This window comes from Acipenser ruthenus, chromosome 15 (genome assembly GCF_902713425.1).
Source record: "Acipenser ruthenus chromosome 15, fAciRut3.2 maternal haplotype, whole genome shotgun sequence".
Lineage (NCBI taxonomy): Eukaryota > Metazoa > Chordata > Actinopteri > Acipenseriformes > Acipenseridae > Acipenser > Acipenser ruthenus.
The window spans coordinates 32,370,721-32,398,040 of NC_081203.1; the positions used below are offsets into that span (position 1 = coordinate 32,370,721).

At 35.9% G+C, this 27,320-nt stretch overlaps 1 protein-coding gene and 1 pseudogene across 3 annotated transcripts; one reads left to right on the top strand and one right to left on the bottom strand.

The window, feature by feature from the left end:
* Positions 1 to 10: 10 nt before the first annotated feature.
* LOC131697624 (tRNA (guanine(37)-N1)-methyltransferase-like) lies at positions 11 to 18,144 on the bottom strand. 3 transcript variants are annotated; one of them, XM_058987980.1, is made up of 5 exons: positions 18,064 to 18,144; positions 2,367 to 2,995; positions 2,075 to 2,199; positions 791 to 1,445; positions 11 to 299 (listed from the first exon to the last, which is right to left on the bottom strand). In XM_058987980.1, the coding sequence occupies exons 2-5, from the start codon at positions 2,851 to 2,853 to the stop codon at positions 241 to 243; spliced, it is 1,326 nt and encodes a 441-aa protein (XP_058843963.1). In that variant the 5' UTR covers positions 2,854 to 2,995; positions 18,064 to 18,144; the 3' UTR covers positions 11 to 240. The 3 variants fall into 3 exon arrangements, with proteins under 3 accessions (XP_058843963.1, XP_058843961.1, XP_058843962.1); XM_058987978.1 differs by lacking the exon at positions 18,064 to 18,144 and adding an exon at positions 3,986 to 4,120; XM_058987979.1 differs by lacking the exon at positions 18,064 to 18,144 and adding an exon at positions 3,986 to 4,118 and having other exon boundaries at positions 2,367 to 3,020.
* Positions 4,043 to 27,320, top strand: LOC117422545 (probable sodium-coupled neutral amino acid transporter 6; annotated as a pseudogene).

Sequence of the window (27,320 nt, forward strand, 5' to 3'; positions counted from 1 at the left end):
ACAAGGTTAATTAAAAACATTTAGTTTGTTTTATTAACTGCTATGAATGAGCATATCTTTAAGTCCATCATTATATACTGTATATGAAGTCTTTTGGGAAGCCAAAATAAAATCAACTGAGATGGATCCATAATTAAAACAAATATTGGAATGGTATTCTGTTTAAAAAGCTATTTCACTGTTGTAGATTATTTTGGATAAGATTCTCGACGTTGTACCCCATTCTGTTTTATCATGATTCTAGGGTGAATCAGGACCATCACACTTCTGACGTTTAGGGGCTGGTTCCTTTGGATTATCTGCAAGAAAGTTTGAATTCATTGAGAACACAAAGATCTGAAACCTCTCCCCCTATCAGCACATTTTATACAATCACTGCACAATGTTCCTCTTTTGCATTTTATAAAGCTAAAACTGACCCATCAATAAAGTCAAAACTAGGAGCATAATGAATATACTGTACTATAGCCAACAATAGACATTTGAAAATTATTAGATAATTAGTCCAATTATGCTTTTACATTTTACTGTTAGCTCATATCCTCTATAAAATCGGTCACAAGTTTATGCAAGGACCTACTTAAAACAATATTTCAAATGGAAACTATTGTGCATCATTAAAACACTACAACACATAGGCCTAACCCCTTTCTACCAAGTTAAAATATATACATGGTTATTATTTCCCTCAGTAACTTATTGCTTTAATTTCATTAGCTTAATCTTCCAAAGGAAACTCATCCCTGCTGAGAAGAGGGTCCTTCAGAGCTCATTCCAATCAAACACTGACCTTGCTCTTCTGAATGATTCCTGTAGAGCACCTCTGCTGGGACCTGGAAGCTTATGCACATCATTTCCTTGTTTGGAGCCACATTCCGCACCAGATGAACTGTGCAGTGACCCTCCAGAGACTTTCCCAAAAAGCCTTCAGCCCGTTCCTGAATGTCCTGGGCAGGGTTATCATGCTTAGAAAAACCATAGCAGTGCACAAACGGCAGACTGGAATCACCAGATGGCTGGTTTTCAAGAAGATTTCTAAAAGCATCAAGGAATTCGATGGCTAAAGCTGGCAGGTTCATGACTATGTGAACAGTGTTTTTTTTCTGTGTCGATGCTTTATGCAGACGTTCAGTTAATTGTTCTTTCACTGCTCCTAGAATAAAGTCCCTACCATCCAGGTTAAATACATGTATCTTTTTGTCTACTTTGTTCAGTTTGCAGTTGTGCTGCAGCCATTTGTAAGACTCAGGGTTGAGGTCGTTGGCGAACACTAAACAGCTTTTCCTGGCCGCTGGAATGGCGAAAGGTCCGACCCCGGCAAAGACATCAAACACTGTGTCCCCCGGCTCCAGGAGGCTAACTATCCGCTCATGCTCTGTGCTCAGCCGAGAATTCCAGTAGACTTTAGAGAAATCAAACTCATAGGTAACATTATTCTCTCTGACCTAAGGAAGTATAAAAGATCATCAAGTTATACATTTAGCTTCTTTTCACCAATCAATTCGTTTAAGATTAACAGATTTATTCATGTTTCAATTGCTTTATGAAACCAGCCTATGCTTTTTGACATATGTAATCTTTTCGACTTTCATAGTATAGAAGCATAAAAAAGAATAATGATAAACTTACATTGTAGTGCCAGGATAACAAACCAAAGCACTCAACTATATAATAATGTAATAACTTAATACTGCAATCATTATATATTACATTTAAAGGTGTTTAAGATTTAAATTAACTTTTCAGTTTGACAAAGGCAACTTATTATGTCAAGTTGTCATCAATGACATCTTAGTTGTCAAAGTAGAGGGTTGTAAGTCGCCCTGGATAAGGGCGTCTGCTAAGAAATAAATAATAATAATAATAATAATAATTTAGCATAACAATTCTCTATGGACCTTAGGATCATGGGTTTCCACACTTAATTACAATTGTACTTTTTAAAAAGGGTATTTTGATCACAGCCCTGCTACACTTTTTAGAACTTCCAGTGAGGATCTCGTTGAGAGAGGTGTAGAATCAGACAGGTAAAGGAAGGGCATGCATCTCAACCCTTTTTTGTTGGAAGGATTACCTTTGTAGCCATGTTGTCTTCTCCAGCAAGAACTTCCATCTGAAAGTTCCGGTAAGTGGTGTCAATTATATTGGTTTTATTGACTACAGATGTAATGCTAGAATTCTTGTCAATTATAACCTGTCCTGTAGAACAGAAAAATAAGCGTACTGTTATACTGTTACAATAAATGAAGATCTTGACTGAAATACCAGAAAAACATCCATACTGTTGAAATTGTACGATGTCTGACCTGAAACTTGTAAAGTAATTAGCACACAGTAGTTGATTACAAAATAGTATATTATCTTACCAATCAGACTCTTGAATGGCAGCTGGTGCTCTCGAAGGTTCATGTGAGCGATGTGTCCTACTCTGCTGAATCCATACGTTACATCCTGGCCCTCGGGTAAAACAGCACGCAAGACCTCCTCGCTCTTGAAGTTTTCATAAGCCAGCTCCAAGTCATATGTGTGAATCCCGGTGTTGACCTCAAGCTGTTTCATTGCAGCATTTTCTGACTCACCAAAGCAGCTAGCTGTTGAAATGGTAAAGGGATCCAGGAGCACAAGCCTGTGGTTTTCATCGTCAGGGTCCTCCACCACACGCTTTATGCCTGGCCGCTGCAGTGCTACATTCTGAAGAGATTTCATTAGTTTGTTTATGACTTCCTTCTTCACTTTGATAGCTGGGACAGAGATGGTTTTCCTGAAAGCATCCCGGTCGAGCTGGGTCATGCCACGCACACCTGCAGGAGGTGTGGACAGATCCATGTCTCTCCCTGACTTCTGTTCAGGCATTGCCAACAGTGTGACAGAGCTTCTTTTGCACAGTGCAAGAAGGGATGCAGGCTTTATGTACTGTCTGTGGTCTAGCTTTGTTAATGATGCTGTTTTCAATCTGATCTCTGGTTTCGCAAAATTAAAGATCCGGCAGATATTCCTATGGAAAAAAATAAAGTTGTTCCCTAAAAACGTAGGGCAAAAAAACAAACAAACAAAAAAAATACTTAGAGGTAATTTAATCTCTATGGTCTCATTAAAGTTACCAGCATGCCTTCTTGGTCCCCATTATAGCAAGCAGGTTTCATGAAGTGTGAAATGTAAACATATTATCTTTGTTCTAATGCACATGTGGTTAAACTATTAAATAATAGAGTAGATAGACAATGAATTGGTAATAAACTGGCAAGCACTTAAAAAGTCCATGTACATGTCATACATTTAATTGGGGGCACATCCCCCGATGCCTCTTGGCTTTGTTGGGGCCCCACACACATTAATTCAGTGTAAGCCAGCAAAGGGCCATTGTCCAAAGAAAATGAAAGGCTGGTCACATTAACATGATGAACAGATCCACAAACAGACTCAATAAATTACACTTTCACGTGCATACTGTGTACATAAACAAACGTTTATGGGGATCTGATTTCGATACTGCACCGTATGTTGTTATGTGAAACATTAATCAATACCTCCAGCATGCGAAAAATGAAGTGGATTGGTTGTGAGGCCAGATAAAGCAATCCCACCCATACCAAGCACTATTATTTTTCTTATAACGACAAAAATAAATAGAGGGGTTAATGATCTACTATCAATAACACAACACTCAAAAAAAAAAACACGTGTAACACATGATTTGCATGGTTGTAAATATTACTGATATTCGATCATTAACCCCTCTATGTATATTGTCCTTATAAGAAAAATAACAATACATACCGTACTTAACAGGTAACACAGCTAACGGATGTTGAAATTATACGTAAGTTTACTAGTTTAGTTAGCATGTATGCACATTGCACTGGACCAGTAAGTTAGGTCTGGGATCGTTTTTATCAGCATGCATTTGAACAAAGGGAAAAAAACAAACAGATGTAAATATGCTGAAAAAAAAAAACAACCCATACATCTTGGTTCTATAACTCACCTCAACATTACCTTTCCTCTCCAAAACTCATGCGAGCAGCATGCTACGACTTTACCAATGGCCGGACTCACGGTAAACGTCACTGACAACAACAGTCATTATTGGAAGAAAGAAGTCTATCTCCAACAAAAGTAGGCGGGGTTTGGAAACATCATCTAAATGCGACTGGCAAAGCCTATGTACGTAAACTTTGGACACTACACGCAGCGCAAGCAGCTGAGCTGAGCGGAAAAAAAAGTGCCGGTTGAGTTGAGTTGAGATATGTGGAAGTACTGTAGATAGTAGTTCAGCCGTATTAGGCTTCCCATATTACTTAGACTTAACGTTGTAGGAAGCTGGTATTTGTAATGTGTGTTTTCTGTGTAATTGTGTAGTTTGTATTTGTAAACTACGGGACAGTGAATGACTATGAGGGTAACAGTGCGCAGCCAGACAGAATTAATATTCATCAGGGACATGATGTTACCGAATCGGCGCTTCTGCTCGCGAATGTAAGTTTGTAATTATTAATTGACAGTTGAATTAGTTAACGCCTTTAGCATCAACTCCTCTGATCTTGTGACCTATGTAGTAGTAGTCCCAATTCCTTATTACTATATTAGTACTATGTTACTATATTAATAATACTATATTAGTATTAGTAATACGACAATCAATCACACCTTTTGAGTTTGACTCTTGTTTTGCCCAGGAGTTTTATGTTTTCATTTTGTATGACAATTTAATTAACCTTAGCCCGATTAGCTCTAATCTCAGACTAACGGTAAGGACGACAAATTAAGTGGTAGTTGGGGTCTGTGAAACCAAGCATTTTCTAAAGCATTTAAGCATGCATTAAATTGTAATTTAACCTGAACTGTGGGGTTGGTCTCCTTTGTCATATGACTTTTATTTGTGACTCTTTGGTAAAGTGGGAGGGTGCTTCAAAACTGGGTCCAGTGCAGTTTTCATCCTTTCTAAAAGAAACTCTTACAGGAAAAGGAAAGAAACCGATCTTTGATATGACATTTATAAAATCAAGCTGTGAACTTTGCACTTAAACAAAAGCTCAGTAAATAAGTCGCATTGTTTTGTTTGTTTGTTTCTTTTGGACGCTGGGCGCTTGCCTATCCCCTTCACCATCTCTGCCTATGACCCTTACCCCCTTGGTGATAGAAGGGTTTGCAAACACAAAGTGCATTTGAGATTATGTCTTCATGCTGGTATTTGTTACACAGCTGTAATCTTGGATTCCCAGTGAAATTGTGTAATGGTCCAAAAAAATAAATAAAACATCAATAAAAATCCTTTCACTGCTACATTGTTATTACTACTAGCTATATTAGAGGCTGTGTATACAGTCATATTCTTTTGACCGAGTTTCATTATGGTCTCATAAAAAATAACCATATTGCCACAAATTTTATATTGAATCTCAGGCCAAATCTCTAGGAACCATTTAAGATCCAGACTTCATATTTCTACATTAAAATTAGCAGGAATATTATTTTGATCTTGCAGTATCAATGATAGAGATTACTCTCTTTGAGATGTAGTCTTTAAAATGGGTACACTGCTACAGTATGTACTATGATTCTGTCTGTCACTAAACATGTTCATGGCTGCATTAGTTTTAATGTGCACCCATGGTCTAGTTTTCATGTGGCCCATACAAAGGCAGTGGCAAAGCCTGCCAAGAAGTATGTTCTCACTCTGCTGACACCTCTGACATGTCCTTCCTGCAGGAAATTAAATTAATGTCATGAACGTGACTCAGACAGTTTCTGAAGTTAAACTTCACCAAATGCATTTTAGTGTAATGAATTGTACAGTTGTGTGACATTATTTTCCTGAACTTGAGCAGTACAGTACACTTATCGGCGCAATTTTTGTGTGTTTTTCATGTACATAAAATGAAAAAATCATAAAAGATTCTCATGGAAGAGTATAAAACCCATTTTTAAGAATTATCTGTTGAAATAAATAGTACCTAGCTAAAGAAAATAATAATTCCAAAGGTATTCATGAGGACAAATACATTTTTTAAAAGGGCTGCAGGATGTGCTAAGGTAATTATCGATTTTGCATAGAAAATAACATGGTGCATGCGAATGCAGTTACAAATCCTATTTTTATGGTTGCTGAACAGTTAAGCAAATTGGAGTTATGCCAGCAGCAGAAGAGCTGTAACATCTTTGCAGAAGGAAATTATATAGCTTTTAGCAAGAACATTACTCCTCTGTTCCAGGTAATCTTATTTCCTGGAAGATGCAGTGATACTCAGGTTTATTAACACTTTAGCCCTTTATTCTGAAATTGATTCTTTGAGAGGATTTTGGTTTGGAATACAATAAAAGGATGCGCATTAAAACATGATACGAAAAACAAGTGTTAAATTCCTCCTGAACATATTTGGAGCACAGAACTCCAAAAGATACAGTGAGAACTCCTTAAATAGTGTTTGAAATGTAACAACATGTTGTCATAAACCAAACAGAGGAAAGGATATTACAAGTAACCACAAATCACACACTTCTTATAAGGTATCATATTGCTGTCTGTTATTTTTTTTTTTAAATCGATGTTTAAATATGCAATATGAGTGCTGTTATGAAGGTACAACTTCTGACCTTTACCTTCTTAACTAATCAAACTGTTGTGTCACTTTCTGGTGTTACATTCCAGTGCTGTATTTTTAGATTAAGCTTAATAACGTACATCCTTTTTCCCTTATGAGGTTTGACTTTTCTTTGAACCGATTAGTAGGGTTCATTATGAAATAAGTATCGGATCACTTTTTTAAATCAAACATAAATGTACAGTTAAACCTGTGTACAGCGTGAATGTGTCCTCTTTAGACAGATGGTCTTTATATCCAGGATGTTTTCCATGAAAACAAAACAAAAAATAATCGTCCTTCCATGCCCAGGGAAGATGGTACCTACTGATATACGATGTTGATATTTAGAAGGGTATTAAGAAAAGCTTCACTGCATAAACCGTATGTAAATTGATATTGTCCTCTTGTTAAAATTGTGTCCTGGGGGGTTTAAACAGAGAGGCGTTGGAGATTGCTTGCCACTTTTTAATTAAGAAAATGAGAAAAGATGCGTTACCTACAATAAACTTGTAAAAGGCTTCAATTGATTTTTGCAAACTTCATGCAAGTACAACTCGGGATCAAGCTCAGGTATTTTAGTTTTGTTCTTGGTATAGGATCACCTAGGATAAATGAGGCCATTTTCACATACTCCTCATTCTATATATATATATATATATATATATATATATATATATATATATATATATATATATATTGTTTGTTTATTGTATCTATTTTAATCAGGTCTAAATAGCCCTTTAGTGTTGAATACAGCCAAACAAATAACCCCAGCTTTTCTAGCTAGTTGATGCTTTTTATTTTGTAGTCCTGGTTTTTAAATATCTGTATAATACCATTTCCTACTTTTTTGCAGAGAAACCCGACCCAGAGATCCCCAGGGGCCTCCTTTGGCTCCTCTGTGTTTAATTTGATGAATGCCATCATGGGAAGTGGAATCCTGGGGTTAGCGTATGCCATGGCCAGCACTGGGATCATAGGATTTTGGTGAGAGAGGGAGAAAGAGAGATTTTTTTTAATGCATTTGACACAGAGTTGTTTAAACTGTGAAATGGTTTTGTAATGACAGAGGAAATTAAAGTTTTGACTGAAGGCTTTGTTCAGTTTGTTTTTCAAATACAGTACACATTTCTTTTGTCGACTTTTTTATCCTGTATATTCGAGTGAAGCTGCCTGAAGTCCTTCTAAGGCCAGTAATCGCTTGTTGGGCATGGTGCTTCTGGCTGCTATAATTGTTAAATCTGACTAGTTTAGCCTTAACCAAGTTTACATTGACTGACAGCAGATCCAGTGTAATCATTTAAGAAGATTTCCATGTATAGTATTTAGGCTTATTTTCCTCCGCTCAGAATCTTCCCAAATTAAACTTAAGAAAATTTACGAACAAGAGGAGGCCATTCAGCCTATCTTCACTCGTCCAGTTCCTAGTAATTGATTGATCTCAACAACATGACTAGGTAACCCATTCCACACTGTGTGTGAAGAAGTGTCTCTTTCCCTCTGTGGTAGGCTGCAGCACTAACTGTAAATGCTGGTAAGCTTCAGCTCTGTAAATATTGATATATTTCACCCAAATGTGGGCAAAATTAATTTAAATTAGCTTTTTCTTTTGCTGTCTAAAAGTAACTCATCAAGTATTTGTTTCATGATTAAACTGAGACTCCTGTAGTCACTACAAACAGTAAAGTACAAATGTAGCATTTTTTTAAAATCCCATTCTTTGTGAAACGTTGTATGGATTATATAAAAAAAATCCCACTGGAAATTAGATGCAGCAATTTAGCAATCAGCATTTAATTATTTCACTTTCATTTATGCTTAGTGTCCATACGTCTGTGACAACTCCAGCTACTGTATTTCAGTCATGGTACAAAGTAGCTCTGGGGTCTCAAGTGAAATGGGTCTGCTGATCCAGACCCCATTCCTTGCGGGCTGTAATACTTCACAAACCCCCTGTGCTGTTATGCACAATTGGCAGTTCCTGTTCAGATTGAAAAAAAATAAATAAATGCTGCAGTCGATAACATTTCCAGACATAAACCAACCAACTCATGTGTCATTTAGCAGATCATTGTGACTGTTGCGGCAGGCCAGTTAACATGTTATGTCAAATTTATAAAAGTATTGAAATGAAAGCCTGTCTGTGCCATATTATGGTCCACCAAAAATAAATAAAAAACACACTCAAGAATTCCAAAGATTGTAATGGAATCACACTGTTGCTTTTAACAATAAAGGATACATGATATGCCAAAAGAATATCAGGAGAATTGTGCCTGTTGTTCATGAAAAGCTTTCAGTATGGACTCAATTAATTTTCTTGTGACAATGACATCATCTGGCTAAGGTTCCATGGTCCGCACCCTATGCTGTATAACAGTAATGTGCCGGTATGGTTTTCATAATAACTGCTCCAGGCATGTCACTTACTTAATCTCATAAATCTGATTAAATGATTAAAAAAAAAAAAAAAAGGTTGAGTGGACTTTCTGTTAGTCACCTCATTCATGGAAGTTGATTTGACTTTAAATAACAACATATTAAATGTTCATTCTTAGTCTTGCAGAATTTGAATAGAAAGAAAATAAAGTTGAAGGGTCATATGACATCAGAGCTAGATTTAAAACAAAAAAAGACCAAAGTCAGAGCATATCCACAGTCTTTTCCAAACCGGGTCTGCAAATTGCTTTATGTTTTTTGTATTGTGTTCCCTATTACAGGGCAGAAAGAAAAGTTATACAGGCTAAATTTTTCCTTTAATTAAACCCCATTAAGTCGTCTGACTTTGGACTTGAAAAACAACGGATAATTTGAATGTTATCTTTTTTTGCAGTATCTTGCTTATAATAGTTGCCAGCCTTGCATCATATTCCATACATCTACTTCTGAAAATGTGTGACCAAACCGGTAAGTGCTACAAATGAATTGCATATACTATAAAGATTACAAGAGCACAAAATAAATAAAATAGGAAAAAGGGGAAAAAAAATCTGAAAAACCTTTACACAGAGTTACAAGTGCATGGAATAGCCTTCCAGGTGAAGTAGTAGCATTTAAAACAACAATTAGATTCCTGATCGAATGAACAAACTCCTTTTGTTCTCAAACTGTTCTTAGGTTGTTTTTTTTTTATATTTTTTTTTTTATAAAATAACACCAAGTACTTGTATGATTAAATGACCCTGTATAGGACAAGGATTAGGATCTTGAAAATTAAATGAGAGAGGTTTGGGTAAACTGCAGAGGATATCAGATCTGTGTATCTAGGGTATAAAGCTCCATCGTTCTTGTTTTCTTACTCAAAATAGAAACAGCAAAGCATCAAGTGTGACAGGTTATCGGAAAGGCTGGAACCTGAGCTAATGCCTTGTAACTGTATATTACAGCACTTAAACAAAGTATTCATTTTGAATGAAAAATAAACATATTTTTAGAATCACTTCCACAAAGAGCTTTAAGAAAAAAAAAAAAAAAGATAATATAAAATAATAAAATAATAACGATTAAATATTGGATATTTAAAACAGGCATGTGGGTTGTGTTTAAAAAAAAAAAAATCCTGTATAACACGTTGTAATAAAAATACAATGTCAGACTTTTTAAGTTGACTTTTTAACTTGAAGGTTGTTTTCTATTATATTATTAGAAATTTTTTTTTTGTACTTTATTCATGATGCTAAATGAAAGTTCACTGTTGTTGTGAGTTTCTGTTAGCCCTGTTAGTTATACTGTAGAAGGCACTTAGCTTTATTCTGAACATTGGCTTTGACAAGAGGTTTATTTGAATAAAAAAAAAAAATACAAAACAGCTGTACTTGTCTCTAAATATAATTCTAAATATAGTATTATTTTTTTTATATTATAATATTATTACTGCAGTAGAATGGAGTCCTTCCAATCCTTTTTTTAAACATGATTTCTTAATGTTTGGCACAAAATATGATATATTTTTGCAGCCTTATGTGTGTGTGTGTATATATATATATATATATATAATGCATTAATTAGTTTAGCATTAGTCATATGTTCTGTGTTTGACAAAATAACTTCTCAGTTTAAGGTGCTTAATCATTACTAATAATATGAAAATGAAAAGAAAAACATTTAGTTGGCAGAAAAAAATAAAATGTGTTGCTCTAAAATAGAATAAATAATGCTTCTTTCAATTACTAATCATGGTTTTGACTACATTCTTCAGAGACCCTCATTGTTTCTTAAATAAGACTTGAACCGTTTGCACGTGGTCTGCGTTTGCTTTTCAAAACCTAGTATTTCATATGTTTTTTTAACAGACAGTGTTTTTGGATGTAATTATTCGAAAAATAAGTCAGTGTGCCTGGATAGAAAAGCTGTAGTTTTACTAAAAGCAATCTGTGTAGATTGTTTAAAATAAATATGCGTAGACTGCTTTCTTTTTTGTTTTTATAATGTTGATGTTGGACGTTTTTGGTTAAAATACAAACTGCATATTGGTTTTGGATTGGGTGCTTGTGGGGAATGAACGGATGCCAATCTCATCGGTCTCTGCATGGGACAGGTAGTATATAGACAGGAAGACAGGCTCATTGCCAGCCCCCCACCCCACAGTGATCTGCCAATGTCACCTTAATCTGTCCTGAAGGGAACCCCAATCTCCATACATCAGACTAGGTGTGCATGTTAATCAAATAGTGAAACATCTTTCAAGTCTGCCAATTGAGCTTGTTCTGACCTCTTATGGTGATTACTTGGCTTTAGATTGTGACATTTTCTTTTCAATTTGATGCACAGGCCTAAGGGATGGGTACTAATCTCTGGTTTACAGGTACTTAAGTCCTAGATGGACAGTTGTTTGTTTGGATAAACCTTGTGTATAAACTAGTAGCACAGTTAAAACAGCAATCTTACTTTAATTACGTATAATTATTATTATTTTTTTTTCTGCAGCCATTACATCTTATGAAGATCTTGGTCTCTGTGCTTTCCAGAAACCAGGCAAGGTAAATGTTATCCACCGTTAATTAATTAGCTATTTTGCATTTGTCCTTCCAGTTTAATTATGGCCATGGAGAGAAACGTAGCCACAGATAGTTAACCCAGAAAACACAGCAGAAGCAGGAGCGGACACTGACAGGCAGCTGGTGAGGGTAAAGCTGCAGCTGCTTCTCTCATAGCAGGTGACTGCTGTTCGCAGAACACTAATGAACTTTATTGCTTTACTCAGTACAGCACCATCCTTCATATGTCAGGAATATGAAATGTTGAATGTCAAAAATGAAATAAAAACCATTGGGCTACCCATTGATGCATATATTAGGAGGACAAGGTGGTATTTTGCATCTCTGAGCTACAACATTTTTTTTGCTTAAAATCCAGAAAGGAAAATAGTCTGTTTGTAATAATTGTATTTATTGAATCAAGGTCCGTTCCTACAATTGCATGAAAACTGATAGCGGTAAAAAAAAATTTTGTACGTTTTGGTTGCAAGTACTATACTGATTCAGAATATTGGAGGTGAGTTACTTTGTACATTTCTTAATAAAATAATAGATTGTTCTAGATATTCTGTTGAGCATTTAAATTGAATGTTGTGTTGATTTTGATGTCTGTTTGTGAGAATATCTTTTTTTTTTTTTAAATGCCATTTTTGATTATAAACTGTAGCGTCCTATGCATTGAACATGAACTCAAACTGCCTGCATAAAACACCTTGCATAGTAATTTGAAGTATGACACTTAAGGATACATTCATCTAAGGTGATAACTATTGTGTTAAGTTACTTTCTGCAGCACCTTTAAATGAAACTTAATGTGTTTTATGCACTGCCCACTGAAAATGTTACTGCTGCATTTGTAACAACACATGTTTTAGTCTAATTACTTTTTCTGATATATTTCAGAATGACCTGAGTTGCAATGGCTCAATACAACCTCTAGCAATTTTTCAGCCTTTTTTTCCCCCAGTTGGTTTGTTTTTTTGTTAAACTCCTTCCTCTTGTCAGTCGGCCTCTTTTCATTTTGCCAAATTTGCAACTGTTCACAACCTCACAATTAACTCTTAAAATCACAAACTCTTAAAGCTCTACAAAGCAGCCCCTATGAGAGGGTAGCTTCTTTGCATACAAAGCAACATAACGTTCACGTAACTGCCGATAAAGTAAAACTGCTGGTTACGTTGCTCCTTAACAGAGATCAAATCACCATCTATCTGTTGGAAGAAAACATTTTAATCATACAAAAGACTACTGCTAAACCCCACTGTTTAAAAATGCATTGTGTTTCTCACATTTGTATTACTGAACAGAATGTGGCTGATGCTGCTAGTACTGTTCACAGGCAATGCTGTCACGTACATCATCATCCCAGTAAGCCTCTGTAACCGGATATCAGAAAGGCATCCCGAAAAAGGTCACAGAGGTTGAACGTTTCAATAAATACATTTGCTGTGCACCCGCCGCTTCGCTCAGTTCTGCTGTTTTTTGAGAGCTGGATGAAAGACAAGCTGCCCGGAGAAGTTCTTTGTCCTTTATCAGGGTTTTGATCACTTAGTTCTCTGCACTGAAACACATGAAAAGGAGAAGATGGGGTCCCCTACGGTGATAAAAGTTTTGCAGAGATAACAACCCTTTTATTCCTTAAAATGTGTCTTTTCAGCTGGGATTTAATTAAGAAGTGTTGTGTAAATACTTATTTGCTCCGATGAAAATTGATAAGCCCATCAACTTTAATTACAGTGTTGCCTATAGAGTAAATCAGCCATGTTGACAGTAGGCTTGTGTGATGCCCTGCAAACGTCTTTTTTTTTTTTGAAAGAGTGGAAACACTTGGCTTGAAGAACAAACACAGCACTTCCTCCCATGGTGCATTTGCTTGTCTAGGGATGGACAATTAATCCTATAAGAGCTTGTATAGACCCTAAGGGTGTTGAGAAGCAAATTTCCGTTCTTCAATGAGATACACATTATTAGGTTAACATGAAGATATATAGACAGATAGATAGAGAGAGAATGCATTACGGGGCTCAGACATAGACCACATTTATCACCTTAAGATTTAGCATATATGTGTGTATTTGTAACTTTTATGTATTTCTTTATTTCTCCTTTCATGCAATTATTGACATGCCATAAAACAGTAAGTAGGAGTTGCTGTGTTTGTGTTTGCATTATAGTTAGTAAAGAAATGCATGGAAATGTCTTCGGTGCATCAACCTGTATTTACAGCCAAATAATACAAACTGGAGATTTTAAATGTGGTGAAATATAAACCGCATTTAATTTCCTCAGACTAATTTTAATATAACCAGCTTTCAAATTAAATTTGAGTATTAATATTGACTTGCCCATTTATTTAAGAATAATTAACTTAAAATAGTTTAAGATCCATATATTTATTGATCTTTTTATTAGGCAAACATTAATATATAAAATTAGATACTTTTCATATATATATATATATATATATATATATATATATATATATATATATATATATATATTTTTTTTTAATAACTTGATATACAAATTATTTTGTTGTTTGTGCAATTCCTGTAACCGTAACAGTTTTATAACAGGAAGTATTGTGTGTATCATAGTCAATTATAAGAATGTAATAAAATTGCTGTAGTATAATTACTGTGGGCTGCAGTTAATAGTTTCTGCCTTGGGTAAAATCACAGATTAGATTACGAGCACACCCATCCCCATATAATATATTTCTTTTTTAAAACCCCAATTTTACGCAAGGAATTGCATGCTGGTAGACGCATTGTTATTGCCACTGTTGCATCCTGAACCATTGATTTGGGAAGCTTAGAAAAAAAGCATATAGCCTATGGTTTGAGTAGTATATGGAGTAGAGAAGCACTAAATAATACTAATAACAAATATAGCTATTCTGTCTAGCAAAAACTTTGGCATGCGCTCCAAACGGAATGCCTTGTCTTACTAACACAAGGTAGAGGTCAGCATAGTTACAGTTTGATTAATGTGATGACAGAAAAATATGTTTTTTTTTAAAAATAAAAGGGCACATTGTTTTAGGTTTCTGTTTTACTTTTCTAATTTTCAGAATATAAACAGAATAGAGTACTAGAAATATGAAATACTATAATATCATTTTACTTTAAGACCAAGTTTAGGATTGAATTAGAAGAATTTTGTCATGAAAACAATTACAGCCTGAGGGATTTCAGTGACCAGTAAATGAAGCCTGCAGGCTGTAACTGCAATGAGCCAGGGCACGACACAGCTGTGCAATTCCACTTCGGAAACCCTGGGACTTTAAGTACAAAGAAGTGAATATTTCCTCATTTACTGACCTAGCAACTGGTTTTAATTTAGCCATGCTGTAGGTAGAAGTCAGTTTACATTAATGTGTTTTTCTTGTCGGCATTGGCAACATGCCTCATTTATTACGTTCGAAGGCTTACTCATGTATTGCGAATGCCTTATACCTAGCCTTTCTTTCTTTTTCTTTCTTTCTCTCTTTCTCTTTCTTTTTCTTTTGTTTGTTCTTTCTTTCTTTCTTTCTTGTGCATAATTCACAGGATTTTAATGAAAAGCTAGAGGAGATCAGATTACAGAGTTGGGGGGAAAAAATATTCTGGTTGCCATAGCAAGAAATACCTGGATTAGGACTGCGTTTTGCAGCTCAAATTGGAAGCATTACTAATGGGTTTGAAGTGATCAACAAATGTCTGCAATTCAATAAATCAAGCATACAGTCGTTTTTAAATTTGCTGACCGAGTATTATGGAGTAAAGGTCAACAATAGTTTGAAATTACGTTAAACTGAAGAAATAGAAAAATGATTTAATTTTGGTCTACTTATTATCCACAGCCATGTCTTCGTACCTGTTTATCATCAAGTCTGAACTGCCTACAGCTATTGCCGGGTTCCTTAGTGGTGACCAAAGCGCGTATGTAATTAATTCAATTGTCTGTCCACTGGCCGTTTAACCCCTATAATGCCTGACTGAAATTGTGTAGCAGATGCCCAATGTAGATATCACCTTACAAAAATTGATCTTGTTGTAACACTGTCTTCACACTACAGCCCAGTAATAACCATTGAAGAATTTACGGTTTAATTTATTTGGTAACGAAGCAACTGTGGAACATGTAAAAAAAAAACAATGCCCCATCCATAACTAACTGAGTTCTGAGAAAGCTAAAATAATTATCTTTGTTTTCAGCGGTGTTACGTTAAGTATTTTTTTTTTAAATAAATTTGTAACATATGTTCATGTATTACATTTGTACACGAAATATAATTTCCTATAGGAATGTATGTTTTTTTAAAAAGTGACTGAAATAAAATGTAATGTTCAAAAACACTGTTCAGTGTTCTGATCTAGTACTTGATTTCAGCCGTGTGTGGCTCTACTGCTGGGCATTAAACTCCTGGGGGACTGTACATTTTCAAGATATTTTAAATACATTATTTTTATTATTATTTTGTATTTTTCTATTCACCACCTTACTGGTCATGTACATCATTTTAAACTTATAAACACTAATAAGTACGTACCCCAATGCCATCTGCAGGACACAATCCTGCAGCACTTGGGAACATTTTTGGGGGTTGCTGATGAAGGTAGGGGCAGGGAGGTCAACACCCCCAAGGCACTGTAACCTACTGCTGACAGCATAGGACTAAGCCAGTAGCCCCTCGAGGTTTGAATCCAAGCATAGTCGCATCATCACTTTTTAACCTTGAGTAGAAATGCATTGTACAACCATTTTCTTTGGGCAGAAACACGGCAGACTAACCTTAGCATTAAAATGTGGGCTGCGAAGATCAATTAATGTGTCGGTGACTGAAATAGCTTTTTTTGTTTCACATAAAAAACAGAACAGAACTTTAACTTCTTTGTAGTGCTAGTGTATTTTACTGCCATGGAGTCTAAGCACACCAGATGCTAATATGTTGACCCGTGTGTCAGAAAGTTTAAAAGTTATGTCCCATTTCTTCAGGGCAGGCTGGGGATAAAGCTGTTTACCTTATGTCGGTTGTGTGGTACGGTAGACGTTTTCACATTGCAATAGCACCTTTGTGAGATGGGCCCATGCTTATAGTCAGATATCCTGAAGCCTTTAACTTTAGCTTCTAGCTCATCTTGAATGATATTAACTGGAGTTAGACACATGGCTTGCCTTTGGATATGTGACCACTACCTGTAGAAACAAGGGTAGCTATTTATCTTCTACATGGGATCAGGGATTTAAAAAAAAAAAAAAAAAAAAAAGTCAGTTGGGACACAGATGGTGGAAAAGTGTGCTGAAAGCCTTGCTGTTTTTGGCTTTTGGTTACTATACCCAGATCTGTTTCTCATTGCAGTGGTAATGCTTACTGATTGACTTGAGAAGCCGAGTGTCTTATAAATAGACTATAAATAATAATAAAATAAGTAGAATTTATTTCATAGATATTATACTCAACACTCACTGACTTTGGGCAGCAAGAAGTTGCTGCTCTAGAGTATAAAAAAACAAAACAATATAACTATAGGAAGAATATAAATATGTTGGTAGCTGATTTGTATGTGTTTGCAGTTTGCCCAGTCTTTCTTAAGCTAGACCATGCCATCGGAAGCACTCTGGATTTTAGTTAATAGGGTAACACAGAAGCTGCTAAGCTGCCAAGTTGGCGTCACTTTGTTTCATGATGTTGTTACAGCAGGTTTAGCATCTGAGTGGGTGATGCACAGATACACATAAACAACAAGCGAGATTTAATTTTACCACCAGCAGTGCCAGCGGAGCGAAACGAAGCGTGTCTTCTGTGTTTGTCATAACGTCAGTCTTCCCTCCAGATATACATTGTCAGGCCGTTCCTCAATAAGGAAAATATTATCTGGCATTCTAGACATTTGACAGGAGGCTGTATGGTTGGCAAAATTAAGCTGTGCACATGTGAATTACATAATTGTTATGGTTTGTGAGTAAGCTCGTAATTTATAACACATGATAGGCTGTCTCACTGCATTTAGGAAAGAAATGAAGACACATTTTGAAACAGTCTGCTTTCACTTAAGAGCTTGGAGCATGAACATCTGAATTCCATAGCATTTGTCACACAGCTAAAGATTTTTATACCTATTATACGGTACCAGCCACAGCATGTACTGTACAGGGGTGATATTAAAGAGCAGACGTGGTTCAGTTTAGAACAATATATTATTTAAGGATTAGGTTACAGCTACTCAGAAGAAAGCTGTTTGCTATGCAGATGTGCCAGACAGTGTTTTACCACTTTGCAGAAGGAATGAATAAAAGGCAACTGGGGTGAAAAAAAAAAAATGCTACAGCTTAAAGATGAGGTTTAAGATATTGTTTCCAAAAACTGATAAGCACTGTTAGGTACTATCTTACAGTTCTCAGTTCCTCGAGTATATTGTACCAGCTAACTGACCAAATGTACCTTTTAAACACATAAAATATTTTATATATATACAGATTTAAAGAAAAGAGGGTAACTATTCCTTGTTGTACATTACTTTCTTATTGCAGAGACCCTTGGTATCTTGATGGAACGATTATTCTCATTATCACAGCTGTCTGCATTGTTCTTCCTCTTGCACTTCTTCCTAAAATAGATAAGCCAAAGTCATTAAAAATAATATTTGCATTTGGAATGAGGGCTGTGGGTTTAGTGCAGAGCCTGACATTAGAAGTCTGCTGTAGGGGTTATTTTGACGCCTACTCTTCCTAAGTAGAGAAGATATGTTTATAAAGCACAGATATACACAGATCTCTTTCCTGATTCACATTATTTGATCCTTTCTGCAATTACAGCATTCAATGACACAAAATGCTATCTAAAAATCCCATTAATTTAGACTCTTCTGTGACCTATGAAAGCCCACCATGGTAAAATAAGAATCTTCATCTTGTATAGCATTAGAATATAAAAAAGGTGTATGTATATGTCTCTGTTTAACAATTAGCTATGTTCCTACTTGTCAATGTAATTATAGTTTATGATTAATCAATGTAGATTAATCAAACTGAAGATTTTTGTGGATCTGTATTCTGCCTGTGGGGCTGTACTTCTCTTAGAATTCTCTACCCATCAGTCTAAAATAATTAACTTATAAGCTATATTGGAGTCTAAACTTGCCTAATATTTAGCATGTCAATGCAGGTGTTGATTAATTTTAATCTCTGCATCTTAATACTGTTTTTACAATTGTGTTTCTGTTGGCAGTAAACTTGAGCTAGACAACGAGCAATTAACTGCTGTCTGTTTGTCTTTATAAATGGGTTGCAGATTTTTCAAGTGCTTTTGTTTCCTTCAAGAAGCAGTTCTTACCGGCAATCAAATCATGTGAACTTGCATGACTAATGCGAGTTAGTTTGTTTCTGTTCTCTTTTGTACAAGTGCCTATCAAGCAAGACTGTGAAATAGCACCAGTGGTTAGTAGCATATCCTTTTTCAGAGGCTCACTAGAATGTACTGGATGTTTGCTTGAATGAAAACCTTAACTAACATTAGTTAGTGAGGTGTACATTGGCTATGTTTACAACTTTCGGCACCAAGAGTGGAACGTTCTTTTTCTAGAATTGATGTCATCGTACTGTCGTCATACTTTTCTAGATTTTGAAAATGTGTTCCAAGTCAGGAACGCCTGGGGGGGTGGCCAGTTTCAATTTGATACGATGAATATTGTTCCATGGGACGAAGTGCTTTCAAATTCAAGGAACAAATTGAGACAGAAATAGTACACTTCCTTCCTCTTTCCTGTAATCCCATTGCAAGTCTTGTGTTAATAAATGTTTGTCGCTCAACTTCAGAATGAATAATGCAATGGCCAATAAAATTCAGTATCAAAAACAAAAACAAACAAAAAACCGCCAACCAGGGAAAGAGCACATCAGAGCTTCCCCACGATTCTCAAAAGTACATTCTTAGGAAATTCACAACAGATTTCTCTGAATAATCTAAAAACAGGTTAATCTGTTTATACTGTAATTCTTTCATTTAAATATTTAAATTATAAAATACAATATAAAATCTACACACCTCCAGACTGTCACAGATAACCCATTGAAATCTCAGCGGCAAGCCAATCTCTGTCTGTAGCTCAATCAATAAAGCATTAGTTTAAGGTCCTTGAGATCATAACATCAGATCTTGCTGTTGAAAAGTATTTTAGTTTTTAAAATACTTAGTAGTACAGTTCTTTGTTGAGTGATATCCAAAATATTAGTGTAGGCCCTCCTTAATTATCGTAAAATGACACCCACTGGCGTGACACCGAGAAGTTTGTTGTAAACCCATGTCCTAATATAATATAAAAAGGACAGGGTCAAGTGGATTTTTTTTAGGAATAGTAGCGCTACAATCAGAACGCGCTGCCTCTATTTTTGTTATAAGCATAGCTATTGTTTGATTTGTATTTTATTTTTATCTACAGGTTTTCTTGGTTACACAAGTGGCATATCTTTCCTGTTTATGGTGTACTTTGTTATTGTAGTAAGTAAACTATCCCTTATTACAACATTTTTCTGTTATGAGCTAAATATGTAAACAATTCCTTGTATTGATTTGGGTCTGCTTTGCAAACACTAAAGTAACTAGCCATTGATGCTAATTTATAGAAAGATGTTAATATATTGAAGTTTGTGTTCTTTTTTTTTTTTTTTAAACCAGTTGTTTTCTTAATTTGCAGATCATTATTAAGAAATGGTCTGTTCCTTGCCCTCTTCCACAAAATGTTACAGTAAGCTACTCGCAGGTAAACAAAACAACTATTGTCTAGTGTAAAATGTGTCCTGCCTCTTGCCTGTTCCCTGGACTTCAAAGAAATGGCTGCTTTTTTCAGACTGTAGTTGCTTCGTGAGCATGGAAAGCCAAAGATGTCCAAGCCCTGAATTGTCTCGAGGAAACCGTGCCAGCAAACCCAGTCAGGAGCTATTAAAGTGAGCGTGCACAGAGAGGGAAGGATTCTTAGTTAGACCTCAGTCGCTTGCCATCTATATCAAAGATTTCCCTTTCTGGCTCAATTAAAGGGCTTTCTTTACCTACGTACAGAATGTGCATGTATTTAGACAGGACGTCTCTTTGAGAATGTATACATGAGTCCAAAGAGGACCAGGGCTGCTAGGGGTGGGGGTTGTAGCCAGGGCACTGGGGTTAGAAGCCCTGCTCTGAGGGTCATTAATGTCTGGAAAGCAGAGTTTGGATTAAGTGTTCTGCTTCAAAGACACTCTTAACGGCACAGTGCCACCACTCACCATTATAAGATATCTGTAGAGGGAGTATGTCCATGTAATCCTCAGACAGGAATTGACCTATGACTTTCTGTGTCAGAGGGGAGTATGCTGCCCACTTAGCCCTCAAGAAATGTATTTTGTGATTGCTTCAAGATTGCTCGATCCTGTCTGTAAAGATTGAGATTTTAAAAACTATGTTTTTCTTTTTTTTCAGTTTTCAAATTCCAGCGACTGTGTTCCAAAACTCTTTGCCATTTCCAGTAAGGTAAGGGACAACAATGTTTGCAACTATTTCAATTCTGATCTACAGTAGGTGCTGTAGCAGTACGTCACATTGTAATATTTACACCCTACTACTGTTTAAACACTACAAAACCACCATCAGATTGCATCCAGTTCTCAAAACACGCCCAACTTTTCCATGCAACAGTATCCTATTAGGAATCTGGAAGAGCTACTGTGTAGAAGTTTATTTGTTCATTTTTCTTGTCCACTGTTTCAGAGTGCATATGCCATACCTACCATGGCTTTTTCTTTTTTGTGCCACACCTCAGTTCTGCCCATCTACTGTGAGCTTCGAAGGTAAGTCTTTAATGCAGCTGAATGGCATATAACATAACAGATGCAACGATTAGCTAGTTTAATAGATTTCTGTCATTAATCCCGGTCAGACAACACTGTGACCTCTGCTGTAGGTGTAAAGCGATCTGTACAAGCACAGGGGCTGTGATGTGAGAGATGCCCCTGCACTCTATCCTTGCCTCAATAATGCATGTGCCTGTCTTGTTTTGCACTGCAGTAAATGTTCTATGTATCAGTTGCGTCATGCCCAAGGGGCCAGGCCTCCCTGCATTTTTTGCCCAAGCATTGTGTTACAGTCATGCTTTCATATTCATGGGGCTTTCTTTCAGTAAGTAAGACCAAGTATTTGCATTTCACACAAAAACACTGTAAACAATATGCATGGCTGTGCTTAAAATAATCCTGGAATAACAGTTAACACCATTAAAATGTGTATTTCAACGCACTAGCTCTGTACTACTCAAAACTGCAGTGGGGTGGCAAATGCTGTGTGTATTTTCTACCGATTTTTTTCAGAATTTTTCATGTCGCTCAGTAAAGATGCATTAAATATTTTTTTATGTCTAAATATATATTCAATTGTGTTTTTTTGTTTGTACAGTATGGAAGGCACTTGATTATTTTAGAAGACAAGAACCAAACAACTAAGTATTATAATCCCAAGATCCCTCAATTCATGCTGTTTGTTCTTAGTTTTTGTAACAATTTCTCCCTTTGAAATATAAGAATCCATTAATAAACGCTGTAAAGTATGCGCCATTGAGTGATCTTACCATTTGTGTTGTAGGCCTTCAAAGAGCAGAATGCAAAAAGTAGCGAACACAGGAATCGCCTTCAGCTTTCTAATGTACCTGGTGTCAGCTATCTTTGGATACCTCACCTTTTTTGGTAAGAGTGGATTATGAACATTAAGTTAGCCTGTTTTTCCTTAAGTTTTCTGCACATTTAGTTATGTTGTGAGCTCATCCTGTTGAGATAGTTGATGTAGAAAGTGATGGGAACAGGCTTTAAGTTACATGGACTTTAGCATCGGCTCTGTGTTCTGAGCAGTGATGAATAAGGCTGTAGCTATTGCCCTGGTCTTTACACATGATTTCCAAATCTGTTCCTCGTTAGCAACATCGCTATAGCTGTTCAGCCCGTGTACAGTATGGAAAAAAAGAAAAAAAAAGTACTTGTGCATTTACAACCCCAACAATAAGAAAGTATTAATATTAAGAAGGTCTCAAAACTTAGAAATATGAGCAATTAAAGAGTCCTTATTAAGGTTTTGTAAAGGTAGAAAATACAAAACAACATAAGAATAATCACCACAGTGACTTGCAGAATTTCTTCATGTTAAATCTGAAATGTTATTGCTGTTTGTTTGTTACATCAGATGAGGTCGATTCTGAACTTCTCCAAGGTTACGGCCAGTACCTGCCACATGATGTTGTTATTATGACTGTCAGAATCAGCATTCTGTTCCTCTCATACATTTCCCAGTAAGTGCTGCCAAAATTATTTCTATTCTAGTATTGCGGTTGTCTTAACATGATGGAAAGTATGTACAGCGCACAGCGTTTTGCAGACTTTAATTTTCCCTCCTTGTTGTGTGACAGATTTGTAGAGGGCTTGTTTCTGAAAAACCGCAAAAGAAAATATGACGTCGCTGATTTTAATTGTATTCCTGGAATCCCTAGAAAGTCAAAGGGGTCACGCTGCTTTGAAAAAGGAATGGTTGATTAGTGGTGGTTCATGGTTAAAACATTTCAAAGAAAGTGGATGCTATTGGAAGTGGCATCTTCGTGCAGATGGAAACATTTGCATGCAAAACAGGCTTAGCTGCATATTTTCTAGGTGAACCTTCTTCCTAGCCTTAGTATTACACACCCTCCCAAAACAAGGCTTTAATTACAATAATCATACATATGGGTGTACAGTTTTTGCTTAGCACTGGGGCCTTCACAGATATTGAGGTTTTTAACACTTTAAGAAAACTGACTTTGCAGTGGAGCCCAGGATAAAAACAAACCTGTGGGACATTGGGTGAATTTTAAAATAGAAATGAGCAAAAAGAGTTAATAAAGCACTCTTTCTCTGTCCCTCTCTGATACTGAGTATCTGGTTACCTTGGATCGTGCAGTAGCAAAGCAATGACTTTCTATGATGATTACAAAGTAAAACAGGTACATTCTTTAGTGTCTGGTTGGAGGTTTTATTAAACAATTCAGAACGAGGTTGAAACCAAAATCTGGAGTGGAATACCCTGCTTTGCCCACCCCTGCTCGAGAGCCATATTGATACACTTTAGAAAATGTGAAACATTCCTTATCTTCAAATTGGAGCTCTGATTTAATGGTTGCTGACAATGCATTGTTTGTAAGTAAAATCTCTGCGGTTCTTGGATATTAATTTGTTCTGTAATTTATCACCTTTTTTCTTGCCTTTCAAGTAAAGCCAGATCCAAGCTCTTAACCTAAGCCGTCTTTCTGAGGATTTCAGTGTCACAATGCTTGTTGTGGTCCTGCAAAGAACAAAACAAAACACACAAGGTTATATACTGGTGAGAAGTTAAATAAGCACAGTGGCGAAAGCTTGTGTTAAAATGTAGGTCTATTTAAGCGTTTTGTTCTGTTCCGTGACTACCCTGCAGGCAAGGAAGGCTTTCATCATGCTGTGTTTTCCTGGCCGTCCATTTTCCTGGCTCATCCACATTGTGGTCACCATTGGCCTTGTCACGATCATTGTTTTGCTTGCCATATACGTGCCAGACATTAGGAATGTATTTGGAATAGTTGGTGAATATAATTTATTAAACAAATCAAATGAACATCTAGGATTTCTTGTAAATATTTTCCTACCTTATTCACGATATGCACACTGTCCTGCTTTTATTCTATGATGTACTGTAGTGAAGGATTTTGTTATTATTCATACACAGAATGTTTTTGTTTGTACTATTGTTATTTGTTTGAACATGGAAACCATCCTACTTACATATTTTTGAATGCTCTACTTTCCATACGTGTCTTTCTAGGTGCTACTACCTCAACTTGCTTGCTGTTTGTGTACCCTGGGCTATTCTACCTCAAAATTAGCAGTTTCAGATCATTACAGAAGCTATCGTTAAGTAGAGTACTGTAAAACAAGAACATTTCGTGAGCAAGAAATGTTTGCTAATTTCGCGTTTATTAAAAATCTGCAAAATTAATATGCCGTGAAATATATTATTCATACATGTGCCGAACATTAAAATAAAAAGAAGCACAAACATTTATTGCAGCAAAAATGGACCTTGAAGGCCATGAGCGAAATTAAGTTGCCGAAAAACAATCCTGTTTTACAGTATTGAACACTCTGAATTGGAAGATTACAGGTATTTACTGGTTTATCTGTTTCCCATCGAACCATGATCACAATGCAGTACTTCAGAAGTGCTCAGCTCTCCTCTGTACCCTCTTAGAGTTGGTTAATTGCACAGATAAGGGCCACACAGACCTCACTTCAAACCTGTGTTCTATTCCTTTTTTTCTCCACAGCAGAACAGGAGTGAATATAGACAGCATAAGTGCTGCAGTTTGCTAATCTGGTGCTGATACACAGAGGCATTTAACATCCTGTTTGCAGTTAGATGGAGAAGTAGCAGTTCACTTTCCGCAGCACGAGATTATGGGCATCAGTCGGTAACAGTACTCATTTTGAAGAGTGTCCGCTGTCATTTTAAAGTCTGCTTTAACAAGGAATGGATCGACTTGAGCAGTTTAAAGCAGCTAAGGACATGTGTTTCTGATTTGCCGATTCCCTCTCTTATGTATGGCTAATTGTTTTTTTTTTACTTTTACTGTCTCCACAGGCTCTGGCTCTCCTGGTATTCGGTGTGTGTGTTGGTTTGCTCAGTTTATCTCTAATCATTTCAAACTGGTTTGAGAGTCGGTAGCATTGCTGATGCATTATGTACAGACAACAGACTAACAAGTTTAAACATCTTAAACACACCACTGAAACAATATGCTACATACTCTTCAAAATCGGCTACATATGTTTATCCGAAAGTGTAATGATTATATTTTAGTGCTGGGATGAAAATAGACTTTTCATTCATTTTTAAAATTTGTACTTATTTTAAACCTGTCCCCCACCAAAATACCTTTGAAAAAAGGAAGACGGTAATATACAGTCAGTTTCTTTGTATGATACAGTATCTAATGGTATTCTAATGTAATATTCACTTTAATATATATATATATATATATACACATACAGAGACAGAGAGAGAGAGAGAGAGATTTTTTTTGAATAAGAACATGGTTATTTTTGTTACATTTCAGAGAAAGTTAATTCCAGGATTTATATATTTGTTTAAATCTGTGATCTCAGATTCTATAAATTATGTGATCAGTATATACACATGCTGCTTGAAATCTATATCCATAAATTCCTACTGTCTTGACAATTTAGCACAAATTCATGTAGGTGTATATTTTGCCTTGTCCTTTCAGATGAAGGCTGGCACAGTTGTCATTACAACTCCAACCAGTACTTTAAATTTATAGCATACAATATAAAGTGCAATTGCTTTTAAGTAGCATGCACATTGACCACATATACTGTAAACCCTATTTTATAAGTGTGCCATTCATTTACAGCTATTTTCACTAAATCCATTTAATAATCTCTTAACTTTTACTGTCTACTACACCTGTACAACACAACAGTTTGGTTATGTGGTTTACAGTAATGCAATCCATATTCTCAGGGATTATTTTAATAGGTGACAACACAATAATGCTGTTACATGTTCTAAGAATATGTTCTTCTTTGAAGAATATGTTCTTTCTTTTAGAAGACATCTGTAGTTCTGCTTCATTGCAACGAGGGCTGGCCCAATTAGAAGGGTAACATTGAGACTATTCACAAGGCATACAAACAGGCAATGTATTTGGGTGCTGGACTAGAACATATCTTGAGCAGTCTCAATGAGTATGGTAAACATCAAGAGATTTGGATTCATAAGTAATTCCAATATATTAAACACCTGTAATAAGTTTTTTTTATTGAATTAAAAGAGATCATATTATAAATAGGATTTAATATTATTTTGAATATCACCCCTCCTCCTCCAAAAAAAAGCATATTTATGTAATTAATATATATATAAATATTTATATTTTTATGTAATTTATATATAAATATAAATATTTTTAAGCGTCAGACTTACTTTTGTAAGCGGTCTACAAATACTTTCATTCATTGGTGCTTAAATTCATACCTGCAGGATAAATGCATGATTAGAATAAAAAGTGTACATGTGCAGTTACCTGCTTTTCTGCAGCCTAGGCCATTTACTTGTTTGGTTAGGAAAAATCTGCAGATGTCCATCATGGGGTCTATTCAGTTAATCCAACAGCGTTTACATATTTTAAAGACACAAATCCCTAACTGTGTACATCACTCGCACAGTCTGACCATTTGACTTCTTAACCTTGTTGCATAAAGAGCCTTATTATTGAACAGCAGCAGTATCTAGACCAGTGGTACGCAACTCTGGCCCTCGAGAGCCAATCCAGTCCAGGTCTTTACTCCAAGAAGGTTCTAATGTAGTTGAGTACCACTGATCTAGACCAATTGAAAAGACTCTGCTGAGTGAATTAAGCATTCCAAAGCCTGGGTAATATAACCTGTTTTTAAAATAAATTGAATATACTTCTGCTTTTTTTTTTTTTTTTTTTTGCACATTTTGTGTTGTGGTGGCATTGTTTGTTTGTCAAACAGGTTACGTAAAGGAACAAACACCGCTGAGCAGGAGTTGCTTTTATGTGTTTAGGAGATTGTGGACCTATAATTTGTTCTTATGTTTCTTGTAATTGTAACACTTGTGCCTTGTTACGGTATATTGATTATGGTGCTGTATAAAAAAAAAAAAAATGAGTTGTTTGTATTTAAATATAAATGTTTTAAATCAGCTATTGTGTTT